This window comes from Oncorhynchus kisutch, linkage group LG8 (genome assembly GCF_002021735.2).
Source record: "Oncorhynchus kisutch isolate 150728-3 linkage group LG8, Okis_V2, whole genome shotgun sequence".
NCBI classification, from domain to species: domain Eukaryota; kingdom Metazoa; phylum Chordata; class Actinopteri; order Salmoniformes; family Salmonidae; genus Oncorhynchus; species Oncorhynchus kisutch.
Window position 1 is genome coordinate 18,417,349 of NC_034181.2, and position 14,248 is coordinate 18,431,596.

The 14,248-nt window shown below is 44.0% G+C and overlaps 1 protein-coding gene across 2 annotated transcripts in view; it reads right to left on the bottom strand.

Moving 5' to 3' along the window:
- Window positions 1-14,248, bottom strand: part of LOC109894934 (protein patched homolog 1-like) — a 142,985-nt gene that overhangs the window by 78,628 nt on the left and 50,109 nt on the right. For both annotated transcript variants that reach the window (XM_031829750.1, XM_031829751.1), the window contains exons 6-8: window positions 13,498-13,699; window positions 13,246-13,367; window positions 215-362 (exon numbers count right to left, since the gene is read on the bottom strand). In XM_031829750.1, coding sequence (XP_031685610.1) covers window positions 215-362; window positions 13,246-13,367; window positions 13,498-13,699 — 472 coding nt within the window. The remainder of the gene's footprint in view (window positions 1-214; window positions 363-13,245; window positions 13,368-13,497; window positions 13,700-14,248) is intronic.

Sequence of the window (14,248 nt, forward strand, 5' to 3'; positions counted from 1 at the left end):
ACAGGAGCAACTGGACTGACGGGGAGGGAAGGCAGAGGGGGAGAGGAAGGGGAGGAGGACGGGAGGATAGGGGCTGGAATGTGCACATTACGTCTGCCATAGATAGGAATGCCCCTCTCTCTCTACACAGCATGTTTTTACAGTACACTCTGTATGGCTCCTAGTACAGTTTACTCCACTGTACACTCACACACACAAACACATACAGCATTACCTCTGAGTATTTCCTCTGCCAGGCCTCCAGTATGGCTGCGGCCTTGTCTTGGTTCCAGTTGATATGGGACACGTCCTCATAGCCCTTCAGGTGCTCAAACATCTGCTTAGGGGTCATCAGCTGGAACATGGTCTGTAATGCCTGGGCACTACACACATACGACAGAGAAAACACGTCAGATAAACTGGAGCAGCAGGTCCCAATCTAGGGGTCGTCTGATATGAAAATGGGGTCGAGGGAGAATTTCCTAAATGTGTATATAGATAAACACAACATGGCCAAAAATATGTGGAAACATTTAATTCGTCTAACATTTAATTCCAAAATCATGGGCATTAATATGGACTTGGTCCCACTTCTGCTGCTATAACAGCCTCCACTCATCTGGGAAGGCTTTCCACTAGATGTTGGAACATTGATGTGGGGACTTGCTTCCATTCAGCCACAAGAGCATTAGTGAGGTTGGGCGATTAGGCCTGGCTCACAGTCGGCGATCCAATTTATCCCAAAGGTATTCAATGGGATTGAGGCCAGTCAACTTCTTCCATACTGATCTCGACAAATCTTTCTGTATGGACCTCACTTTGTGCACGGGTTCATTGTAATGCTGAAACAGGAAAGGGCCTTCCCCAAATTGTTGCCACAAAGTTGGAAGCACAGAATCATCTAGAATGTCATTGTATGATTTGCCTTCAGTGGAACTAAGGGGCCTTCCCCGAACCATGAAAAACAGCCCCAGACCATTATTCCTCCTCCACCAAACTTTACAGTGTGCACTATACATTGGGGCAGGTAGCGTTCTCCTGGCATCTTCCAAATCTCAGATTCGTCATTTCCACTGCTCCAAAGTCCAATGGTGTTAAACTTTACACCACTCCAGCCGATACTTGGCATTGCGCATGGTGATCTTAGGCATGTGTGCGGCTGCTCGGCCATGGAAACCCATGCCATGAAGCTCCCGACGAACAGTTCTTGTGCTGACGTTGCTTCCAGAGGCAGTTTGAAACTAGGTAGTGAATGTTCCAACCGAGGAAGGATGATTTATACATGCTACGAGCTTCAGCACTTGGCAGTCCCGTTCTGTGAGCTTGTGTGGCCTACCACTTCGCGGCTGAGCCGCCCCTAAACTTTTCCACTTCACAATAAGAGCACTTACAGTCAACTGGGGCAGCTTCAGCAGGGCAGAAATTTTACGAACTGACTAGTTGGAAAGGTGGAATCCTATGAAGCTGACACATTGAAAGTCACTGAGCTCTCCAGTAATGCCATTCTACTGCCAATGTTTGTCTATGGAGATTGTATGGATGGCTGTGTCCTCGATTTTATACACCTGTCAGCAATGGGTGTGGCTGAAATAATCTAAGCCATTAATTTGAAGGGTTGTCCACATACTTTATAGCGCCATTAGATCATGGTAAAAGGCCAATCTTGACAGTTGCACTTGAATCATTCCCATGGTGAATGGCTAGGCCTGCTACGCTATGAAGCCACACACTATTGCAGAGACTTTGATATTACCGGCTGCAATTGACATTGTGAAAAGAATGTTTGGGGAGGTAGAAGCACAGAAACCCACATCAATGCCTTTGTCAGATAACACCATGAAACAAAGAATTTATGCTATTGCTAGCAATCAAGAGTAAACTCTGACTGAACGACTCAAACTCCCCAGGTTATGCTCTCCAAATGGACGTTAGCTGTGAGATGCAGAGATGCCCATGCATTGACATTTGTTTGCTATACATGTTGGGGGATGCTATTCTTGAGGACATATTGTTTTGTCTCACGATTCCTGAGCATGAAATGGCACAAAAACAGATTCCATGGGAGTGAATATCAGACTTTTGCACAGATGGGGCTCCATGTATGGTGGGATGCCGGGCAGGTCTCTGCACTCTATTTATGAATGAGTTTCCCTCTGCCATATGGACACATTGTATGATACACCGAGAGCAATTGGCAGAAAAAGAGCTGAGCACAGAACTCAGAGATATACTGATAGTTAACTACATCAAACCGCAACAACTGCACACTCGCCTGTACACAAAACTACGTGGCGATATGGGATCAGAGCATGACGATGTTTTATTTCACACCGAGGCTTGGTGGTTATCAAGGGGGAGTGTTGGAAAGAGGAACTGTTGTCATTCACAACGGATGTAAAATTACCGACTTGGTTGACTTTCTATGTAATGAAAAGAAAATGTGCCTCACTGCTTATGTAACTGTCATATTTGGGAAACTGAACGAACTGAACAGAAAGCTTGCAGGGGAAATACAAAACCATTCTACAGATGTGTGACAGAATCAGTCCATTCAGAGGAAATTATTATTATTATTGGAGAGAGAGTCAAAAGTGACCAATGCCCCATTTCCTCGGCTGTGCATGTTTCCAACAGAAATAAAGAATCAGAAAGTGACTGCTCACCTCCAACACTTTGGGACCTACTTCCCAATCCATTTGACAGTTGACATGCCGGTAAGTGAAATCGAACAGCTGATCGAGCTGTCATGTGAACAAATGCTGCAGACAACGCATTCACGGGTCACTATGTAGGAGTTTTGGACAGACTTAACCCCATTGCGACGTCCCCCAAAGGCTAACTTTCTAGCCCTTGCTATCTGCTTGCTTGCTAATTCGGCCTGCTAACTGCTAGCCTGCCCCGGTCTACTAACTGCTAGCTTGTTTAGCCCCGGTCTGCTAACTGCTAGCTTGTTTAGCCCCGGCCTACTAACTGTTAGCTTGTTAGCACAGGCCTGCTAACTGTCTGAATCGCCGCGTCCCCAGCCAGCCCAACCACTCACTGGACCCATATTCACTTTCAATCTCTTTTAGATTTTTAATTCGATTATACCTTCCGGTAACCTGCCTCACCCAATGTGATACGGAATCGCTATTATTTAAAAAATTTTAGAACACATTCAAGAACTTCCAGAAGCTAACCAGCTACAAGCTATTTAGTCATTGTTAGCCACTGCTAGCGGCTTTTACCTTCTGCACAGCCAGCCAGTTTCTTTTTGCCTGGATAATACTCGCCAGTCTAGCTTCCAAGTCCCACCCACCGCTGCCCCCTGGACACTGTGATAACTTGGCTACATAGCTGATGCCTGCTGGACTGTCCATAAATCACGGTACTCCATTCTGTTTGTTTATGTTTTATCTGTCGGCCCCAGCCGCACTCAGGCTCTGTGTGTAGTTAATCCGACCCTCTCTGCCTAGTCAACGCCATTTTACCTGCTGTTGTTGTGCTAGCTGATTAGCTGTTGTTGTCTCACCTACTGTTTTAGCTAGCTCTCCCAATCAACACCTGTGATTACTGTATGCCTCGCTGTATGTCTCTCTCAAATGTCAATATGCCTTGTATACTGTTGTTCAGGTTAGTTATCATTGTTTTAGTTTACAATGGAGCCCCTAGTTCCACTCTTCATACCCCTGATACCTCATTTGTCCCACCTCCCACACATGCAGTGACCTCACCCATTACTACCAGCATGTCCAGAGATACAACCTCTCTTATCATCACCCAGTCCCTGGGCTTACCTCCGCTGTACCCGCACCCCACCATACCCCTGTCTGCGCATTATGCCCTGAATATATTCTACCATGCCCAGAAATCTGCTCCTTTTATTCTTTGTCCCCAACACTCTAGGCGACCAGTTTTGATAGCCTTTAGCCGCACCCTCATACTACTCCTCCTCTGTTCCGCGGGTGATGTGGAGGTAAACCCAGGCCCTGCATGTCCCCAGGCACCCTCATTTGTTGACTTCTGTGATCGAAAAGCCTTGGTTTCATGCATGTCAACATCAGAAGCCTACTCCCTAAGTTTGTTTTACTCACTGCTTTAGCACACTCTGCTCACCCTGATGTCCTTGCCGTGTCTGAATCCTGGCTCAGGAAGGCCACCAAAATTTTTTAGATTTCCATACCCAACTATAACATTTTCCATCAAGATAGAACTGCCAAAGGGGGAGGAGTTGCAGTCTACTGCAGATATAGCCTGCAAAGTAATGTCATACTTTCCAGGTCCATACCCAAACAGTTCGAACTACTAATTAAAAAAATTACTCTCTCCAGAAATAAGTCTCTCACTGCTGCCGCCTGCTACCGACCCCCCTCAGCTCCCAGCTGTGCCCTGGACACCATTTGTGAATTGATCGCCCCCCATCTAGCTTCAGAGTTTGTTCTGTTAGGTGACCTAAACTGGGATATGCTTAACACCCCGGCAGTCCTACAATCTAAGGTAGATGCCCTCAATCTCACACAAATCATCAAGGAACCCACCAGGTACAACCCTAAATCTGTAAACAAGGGTACCCTCATACACGTCATCCTGACCAACTGGCCCTTCAAATACACTTCCACTGTCTTCAACCAGGATCTCAGCGATCACTGCCTCATTGCCTGTATTCGCTACGGATCCGCAGTCAAACGACCACCCCTCATCACTGTCAAACGCTCCCTAAAACACTTCTGTGAGAAGGCCTTTCTAATCAACCTGGCCCAGGTATCCTGGAAGGATATTGACCTCATCCCGTCAGTTGAGGATGCCTGGTCATTCTTTAAAAGTAACTACTCACCATTTTAGATAAGCATACTCCGTTCAAAAAATGAACCAATACACGCAGTCAGTCAGGAAAGCAAAGGCCAGCTTCTTCAGGTAGAAACTTGCATCCTGTAGCTCTAACTCCAAAAAGTTCTGGGACACTGTGAAGTCCATGGAGAACAAGAGCACCTCCTCCCAGCTGCCCACTGCACTGAGGCTAGGTAACACGGTCACCACCGATAAATCCATGATTATCGAAAACTTCAACAAGTATTTCTCAACGGCTGGCCATGCCTTCATCCTGGCTACTCCAACCTCGGCCAACAGCTCTGCCCCCCCCCCCCCGCGCAGCTACTCGCCCAAGCCTCTCCAGGTTCTCCTTTACCCAAATCCAGATAGCAGATGTTCTGAAAGAGCTGCGAAACCTGGACCCATACAAATCAGCTGGGCTTGACAATCTGGACCCTCTATTTCTGAAACTATCTGCCGCCATTGTCGCAACCCTTATTACCAGCCTGTTCAACCTCTCTTTCATATCGTCTGAGATCCCCAAAGATTGGAAAGCTGCCGCAGTCATCACCCTCTTCAAAGGGGGAGACACCCTGGACCCAAACTGTTACAGACCTATATCCATCCTGCCCTGCCTATCTAAGGTCTTCGAAAGCCAAGTCAACAAACAGGTCACTGACCATCTCGAATCCCACCGTACTTTCTCCGCTGTGCAATCTGGTTTCCGAGCCGGTCACGGGTGCACTTCAGCCACGCTCAAGGTACTAAACGATATCATAACCGCCATCGATAAAAGACAGTACTGTGCAGCCGTCTTCATCAACCTTGCCAAGGCTTTCGACTCTGTCAATCACCATATTCTTATCGGCAGACTCAGTAGCCTCAGTTTTTCTGATGACTGCCTTGCCTGGTTCACCAACTACTTTGCAGACAGAGTTCAGTGTGTCAAATCGGAGGGCATGCTGTCCGGTCCTCTGGCAGTCTCTATGGGGGTGCCACAGAGTTCAATTCTCGGGCCGACTCTTTTCTCTGTATATATCAATGATGTTGCTCTTGCTGCGGGCGATTCCCTGATCCACCTCTACGCAGACGACACCATTCTGTATACTTCCGGCCCGTCCTTGGACACTGTGCTATCTAACCTCCAGACGAGCTTCAATGCCATACAACACTCCTTCCGTGGCCTCCAACTGCTCTTAAACGCTAGTAAAACCAAATGCATGCTTTTCAGCCGATCGCTGCCTGCACCCGCACCCGCACTCCCAACTAACATCACCACCCTGGATGGTTCCGACCTAGAATATGTGGACATCTATAAGTATCTAGGTGTCTGGCTAGACTGTAAACTCTCCTTCCAGACTCATATCAAACATCTCCAATCTAAAATCAAATCTAGAGTCGGCTTTGTATTCCGCAACAAAGCCTCCTTCACTCACGCAGCCAAACTTACCCTAATAAAACGGACTATCCTACCGATCCTCGACTTCGGCGATGTCATCTACAAAATTGCTTCCAATACTCTACTCAGCAAACTGGATGCAATTTATCACAGTGCCATCCGTTTTGTTACTAAAGCACCTTATACCACCCACCACTGCGACCTGTATGCTCTAGTCAGCTGGCCCTCGCTACATATTCATCGCCAGACCCACTGGCTCCAGGTCATCTACAAGTCCATGCTAGGTAAAGCTCCGCCTTATCTCAGTTCACTGGTCACGATGGCAACACCCACCCGTAGCACGCGCTCCAGCAGGTGTATCTCACTGATCATCCCTAAAGCCAACACCTCATTTGGCCGCCTTTTCGTTCCAGTTCTCTGCTGCCTGTGACTGGAACGAATTGCAAAAATCAATGAAGTTGGAGACTTTTATCTCCCTCACCAACTTCAAACATTTGCTATCTGAGCAGCTAACCGATCGCTGCAGCTGTACATAGTCTATCGGTAAATAGCCCACCCAATTTTACCTACCTCATCCCCATACTGTTTATATTTATTTACTTTTCTGCTCTTTTGCACACCAATATCTCTACCTGTACATGACCATCTGATCATTTATCACTCCAGTGTTAATCTGCAAAATTTTAATTATTCGCCTACCTCCTCATGCCTTTTGCACACAATGTATATAGACTCTCTTTTTTTCTACTGTGTTATTGACCTAATTAATTGTTAATTGTTTACTCCATGTGTAACCCTGTGTTGTCTGTTCACACTGCTACACTGCTATGCTTTATCTTGGCCAGGTCGCAGTTGCAAATGAGAACTTGTTCTCAACTAGCCTACCTGGTTAAATAAAGGTGAAATCAAATCAAATAAAATTATTATTATGTTACAGAGATCCTGGGATTATATTATTATTATTATTATGTTCCAGAGATCCTGGACTGACATTAGCCTTAATCTTTGTGGGTAATAAAAGTGGCAGCAGCTAGTAAAGGTGATGTAGGCAGTATGCATCGTGGGTAGTGCCACTCTGGGCAGTTACAGAGACGCAATTCCAGGCAGCTAAAAGCGCTGTAAGCAGCAGCAAAAATGCCATGCCTGCCATGCCCGCGGCCCACCTAAAAATCCCCTTGGGCAGCTAAATAACACACACAAACACACATGCTCACTCAGACTCACACACACACGAATGCACATCAACACACCCACATCTCTAATGGTCAGTCCCTGCCAACCAAGCAAAGATACAACCACAAAAACATAGAAATACACACTGTGTGTGTGTGTGTGTGTGTGTGTGTGTGTGTGTGTGTGTGTGTGTGTGTGTGTGTGTGTGTGTGTGTGTGTGTGTGTGTGTGTGTGTGTGTGCGTATATGTGTGAGTCTGAGTGAGTTTGTGTGAGTGTGCATGTGTGTGTGTATATGTGTGTTTAGAGTTAAAGATAACTATTGCCTGCCTACTTTAAACTGCACTTTAATTAGAAAATCTCCAGGGCATTTGTTAAATCACAAACAAATCTCTATAGATCAGTTCTCTCCAAACCATGCCAGGCAGAAAGTGCTTACTGTGCATTCTGGCCTACACTAATCATTTGTCCCAAATAGCATTCTATTCCCAATGTAGTGAACAACTTTCACCAGAAACAATAGGGGACAATATAGGGAATGGGGTGCCATTTTGGATGCACACTTAATGTTACTTGGAGTGTACTTTGTTTATGTATACATGTACAGTATGTAGCCTGGCCAACTGAGTCTAAGTGTGTGTTTTAAGCGGTAGGCTGTGTGTGTGTGTGTGTGTGTGTGTGTGTGTGTGTGTGTATGTGTGTGTGTGTGTGTGTGTGTGTGTGTGTGTGTGTGTGTGTGTGTGTGTGTGTGTGTTAGAGTGTGCAGTGCTGTAAATCTTGCAGTCATTACCAGATTCCATTGAAATCTAAGAGCTCCAGCTGTTCCTGCTCAACTCTGGCTGTGCTGCCTGGACACTAGATCCTCTGTATATACACACACACACACACACACACACTCCCTCTCCTCTCTTTTTCCCATCTCTTTCACTCGCTCTCTCTCTCTTCTTTCTTTCTCTCTCAATTCAATTCAATTTAAGGACTTTATCGGTATGGGAAATTATTATATTGCCAAGCAAGTGAAATAGAAAATTAACAAAACTTAAATAAACAAAATAAAATGTACAGTAAACATTACTCACGAAAGTTCCAAAAGAATAAAGACATTTAAAATGTCATATTATGCCCCAAAACAGTGTTGTAATGATGTGCAAATAGTTAAAGTACAGTCGTGGCCAAAAGTTTTGAGAATGACACAAATATGAATTTTCACAAAGTCTGCTGCCTCAGTTTGTATGATGGCAATTTGCATAACCTCCAGAATGTTATGACGAGTGATCAGATGAATTGCAATTAATTGCAAAGTCTCTCTTTGCCATGTAAAGAACTGAATACCCAAAAAACATTTCCACTGTATTTCAGCCCTGCCACAAAAGGACGCGCTGACATCATGTCAGTGATTCTCTCGCTAACACAGGTGTGAGTGTTGACGAGGACAAGGCTGGAGATCGTTCTGTCATGCTGATTGAGTTCGAATAACAGACTGGAAGCTTCAAAAGGAGGGTGGTGCATGTTGTGCATTGTTCTTCCCTTGTCAACCATGGTTACCTGCAAGGAAACACATGCCGTCATCATTGCTTTGCACAAAAAGGGCTTCACAGGCAGGCATATTGCTGCCAGTAAGATTGCACCTAAATCAACCATTTATCGGATCATCAAGAACTTCAAGGAGAGCGGTTCAATTGTTGTGAAGAAGGCTTCAAAGTGCCCAAGAAAGTCTAGCAAGCACCAGGACCATCTCCTATAGTTGATTCAGCTGCGGGATCGGGGCACCACCAATACAGAGCTTGCTCAGGAATGGCAGCAGGCAGGTGTGAGTGCATCTGCACGCACAGTGAGGCGAAGACTTTTGGAGGATGGCCTTGTGTCAAGAAGGGCAGCAAAAGAAGCCACTTCTCTCCGGGTAAAACATCAGGGACAGACTAATATTCTGCAAAAGGTACAAGGATTGGACTGCTGAGGACTGGGATAAAGTCATTTTCTCTGATGAATCCCATTTCCGATTGTTTGGGACATCCGGAAAAAAGCTTGTCCGGAGAAGACAAGGTGAGCGCTACCATCAGTCCTGTGTCATGCAGGTGTGAGTGCAAGAATGGGCTGCCATCAGTGTCCCAGAAATTAATTGACAACATGCCAGGGTGGATTGCAGAGGTCTTGAAAAAGAAGGGTCAACACTGCAAATATTGACTCTTTGCATCAACTTCATGTAATTGTCAATAAAAGCCTTTGACACTTATGAAATGCTTGTAATTATACTTCAGTCTTTCATAGTAACATCTGACAATAACATCTAAAGACACTGAAGCAGCAAACTTTGTGGAAATTAATATTTGTGTCATTCTCAAAACATTTGGCCACAACTGTACAAAAGGGAAAATAAATTAACATAAATATAGGTTGTATTTACAATGGTGTTTGTTCTTCACTGGTTGCCCTTTTCTTGTGGCAACAGGTCACAACTCTTGCTGCTGTGATTACACACTGTGGTATTTCACCCAATAGATATGGGAGTTTATCAAAATTGGATTTCTTTTCAAATCCTTTGTGGGTCTGTGTAATCTGAGGGAAATAAGTGTCTCTAATATGGTCATACATTTGGCAGGAGATGAGGAAGTGCAGCTCAGTTTCCTCCTCATTTTGTGGGCAGTGTGCACATAGCCTGCCTTCTCTTGAGAGCCAGGTCTGCCTACTGTGGCCTTTCTCAATAGCAAGGCTATGCTCACTTAGTCTGTACATAGTCAACGATTTCCTTAATTTTGGGTCACAGTGGTCGGGTAGTCTGCCACTGTGTACTCTCTGTTTAGGGCCAAATAGCATTCTAGTTTGCTCTGTTTTTTTGTCAATTCTTTCCAACTTGTCAAGTAACTATATTTTTGTTTTCGCATGATTTGGTTGGGTCTAATTGTGTTACTATCCTGTGAGGTCTATTCGTGAATAGAGCCCCAGGACCAGCTTGCTTTGGAGACTCTTCTCCAGGTTCATTTCTTTGTAGGTGATGGCTTTGTTATGGAAGGTTTGGGAATCGCTTCCTTTGAGGTGGTTGTAGAATTTAACTGCTCTTTTCTGGATGTTGATAATTATCGGGTATCAGCCTAATTCTGCTATGCATGCATTTTTTTGTCTCAATTTGGTGTTTGTCCCATTTTGTGAATTCTTGGTTGGTGAGTGGACCCCAGACCTCACAATCATAAAGGGTAATGTGTTCTATAACTGATTCAAATATTTTTTGCCAGATCCTAATTGGTATGTTGAATTTTATGTTCCTTTTGACAGCGTAGAAGGCCCTTCTTACCATGTCTCTCAGATCGTTCACAGCTTTGTGAAAATGACCTGTGGCGCTGATGTTAAGGTCGAGGTATGCATTGTTTTTTGTGTGCTCTAGGGCAACGGTGTCTAGATGGAATGTTGGAACAACATTATTATTATTTTTTGTTTAAAGGGGTGGATCAGCTGAATATTGCAGAATAATTTTGGTTCCATCAATGTAATTGTCTGCATCATTTCCAATCCCCCATATATTTTTGGGGTAAATATATATATATATCCATACACACATGCATACATATACACATATATACATACACATACCTATATACAGTGCCTTGCGAAAGTATTCGGCCCCCTTGAACTTTGCGACCTTTTGCCACATTTCAGGCTTCAAACATAAAGATATAAAACTGTATTTTTTTGTGAAGAATCAACAACAAGTGGGACACAATCATGAAGTGGAACGACATTTATTGGATATTTCAAACTTTTTTAACAAATCAAAAACTGAAAAATTGGGCGTGCAAAATTATTCAGCCCCTTTACTTTCAGTGCAGCAAACTCTCTCCAGAAGTTCAGTGAGGATCTCTGAATGATCCAATGTTGACCTAAATGACTAATGATGATAAATACAATCCACCTGTGTGTAATCAAGTCTCCGTATAAATGCACCTGCACTGTGATAGTCTCAGAGGTCCGTTAAAAGCGCAGAGAGCATCATGAAGAACAAGGAACACACCAGGCAGGTCCGAGATACTGTTGTGAAGAAGTTTAAAGCCGGATTTGGATACAAAAAGATTTCCCAAGCTTTAAACATCCCAAGGAGCACTGTGCAAGCGATAATATTGAAATGGAAGGAGTATCAGACCACTGCAAATCTACCAAGACCTGGCCGTCCCTCTAAACTTTCAGCTCATACAAGGAGAAGACTGATCAGAGATGCAGCCAAGAGGCCCATGATCACTCTGGATGAACTGCAGAGATCTACAGCTGAGGTGGGAGACTCTGTCCATAGGACAACAATCAGTCGTATATTGCACAAATCTGGCCTTTATGGAAGAGTGGCAAGAAGAAAGCCATTTCTTAAAGATATCCATAAAAAGTGTCATTTAAAGTTTGCCACAAGCCACCTGGGAGACACACCAAACATGTGGAAGAAGGTGCTCAGATGAAACCAAAATTGAACTTTTTGGCAACAATGCAAAACGTTATGTTTGGCGTAAAAGCCACACAGCTCATCACCCTGAACACACCATCCCCACTGTCAAACATGGTGTTGGGCCTGCTTTTCTTCAGCAGGGACAGGGAAGATGGATGGAGCCAAATACAGGACCATTCTGGAAGAAAACCTGATGGAGTCTGCAAAAGACCTGAGACTGGGACGGAGATTTGTCTTCCAACAAGACAATGATCCAAAACATAAAGCAAAATTTACAATGGAATGGTTCAAAAATAAACATATCCAGGTGTTAGAATGGCCAAGTCAAAGTCCAGACCTGAATCCAATCGAGAATCTGTGGAAAGAACTGAAAACTGCTGTTCACAAATGCTCTCCATCCAACCTCACTGAGCTCGAGCTGTTTTGCAAGGAGGAATGGGAAAAAATTTCAGTCTCTCGATGTGCAAAACTGATAGAGACATACCCCAAGCGACTTACAGCTGTAATCGCAGCAAAAGGTGGCGCTACAAAGTATTAACTTAAGGGGGCTGAATAATTTAGCATGCCCAATTTTTCAGTTTTTGATTTGTTAAAAAAGTTTGAAATATCCAATAAATGTCGTTCCACTTCATGATTGTGTCCCACTTGTTGTTGATTCTTCACAAAAAAATACAGTTTTATATCTTTATGTTTGAAGCCTGAAATGTGGCAAAAGGTCGCAAAGTTCAAGGGGGCCGAATACTTTCGCAAGGCACTGTAGACATACATACTTTTTAAAATAATATATCGTTATTATTATTCTCCGCAAACCCTTCCGCCGATCCCCCAATTGGAGTAAACTAATAAACACTTTTACCTTCAATTTATACATCTTATACACATTTTACATTCACAGTCTATTTTCCAATAGTTATTTTTTATTTGTTTTTAGTCCTTCCTCTATTTCTGATGTCCATCCAGTTTGATTTCTATTTGTAACTGTGCTATTTCACAAAAGTTCTGAACCTATATACATTTTACAGACCCTGTATGTTTCACATTGGTTATCTTGTTATTAGTCCCACCCTTCAGCTCCATTCAACCTCTCCCATCTATCTCTCAACATCAGCCATTTTGGATTTCTATTTGCCATATATTTTTCAACGGTGCTGTGATGCTTCACAAACATATTGAACCTTTCTATTCTCATAGCTTCTACAGATTGTAAATTAAAAATAAATGTTTTTGCTAAAATAATTATTATATTATTGATTGATTGACTATGGCTTTTCAAATCACCCAGTATTGCTGTCTGCAGTGTTAGTTCTAGGCAAATGTTGCAATTCTTCAACCATTCCTGGAACTGTGACCAAAAACACCATTATTTTTGTCTTACTGAGATAGACTGGCAGGGCCCAGGTCTGACAGAATCTGGGCAGAAGATCTAGGTGCTGATGTAGGCCCTCTCTGCTGTAGGCCCTCTCTCTCTATCTCTCTCTTTCCTACCTGAGTAGTGGTCCGGTGCCGTTCTTGGTGGTCCCCCCTACAATCAGCTCTTCCTGCCAGTGCATGTACTTCCTGGAGAGGCCATGGCAGCCGCCAGTCAGGATGCGAGCCAAGTCAAAGGGCTACAACACAACAACATAGTCAATGGGTCTGTGTCTGTATGGGTGTGTGCATACATGTGTACAAACAGCATATACATGGATGTGTGTGCGCATGTGTGTGTGTTTCTGCATCATGCGTGTGTGTGTGTACCTTGGTGGTGTTCTTGTTGGGGGCAGTGAGGGGACAGTCGGGGTCTTGGGGGTTGAGACAGGGCCGGTCCATGTAGCCATGTCCCACGTCAGCCTTCTCCAGCATCACCTCCCAGCTGTCTACCTGGACCTTCAGAGCCCGAAGCCCTGTCAGGAACTCCTTGGGGTCAAAGTTGGTCCACTGCAGAGGGTGTGATATGCCACTAGGAGTGGTGGGTAGACACAACTCCAAATCACAGAAATCACCAATCTCCAACATCAAAGCAACACTCCAGAAACAAAAACTCCAGAACTCAACACTCCAGAACCCAGCACTCCAGAACTCAACACTCCAGAACCCAGCACTCCAGGGAGCAACATTTGTAAATCGTAGTTTCCAGAGCTATAGGCAGTGATGTGATCTGTGTGCTGGATTTGGTGTGTGATGCGATGTGTATAATATGTGATGTGCACAATGTGTCATGTGGATAATGCATGATGTTTATAATGTGTGATGTGTATAATATGTGATGTGGATAATGCATTATGTTTATAATGTGTGATGTGTATAATATGTGACGTGGATAATGCATGATGTTTATAATGTGTGATGTGTATAATATGTGATGTGGATAATGCATGATGTTTATAATGTGTGATGTGTATAATATGTGATGTGCACAATGTGTGATGTGGATAATGTATGACGTGTATAATGTATGATGTTTATAAAGTGTGAAGTGTATAATGAATGATGTGGATAATGTATGGTG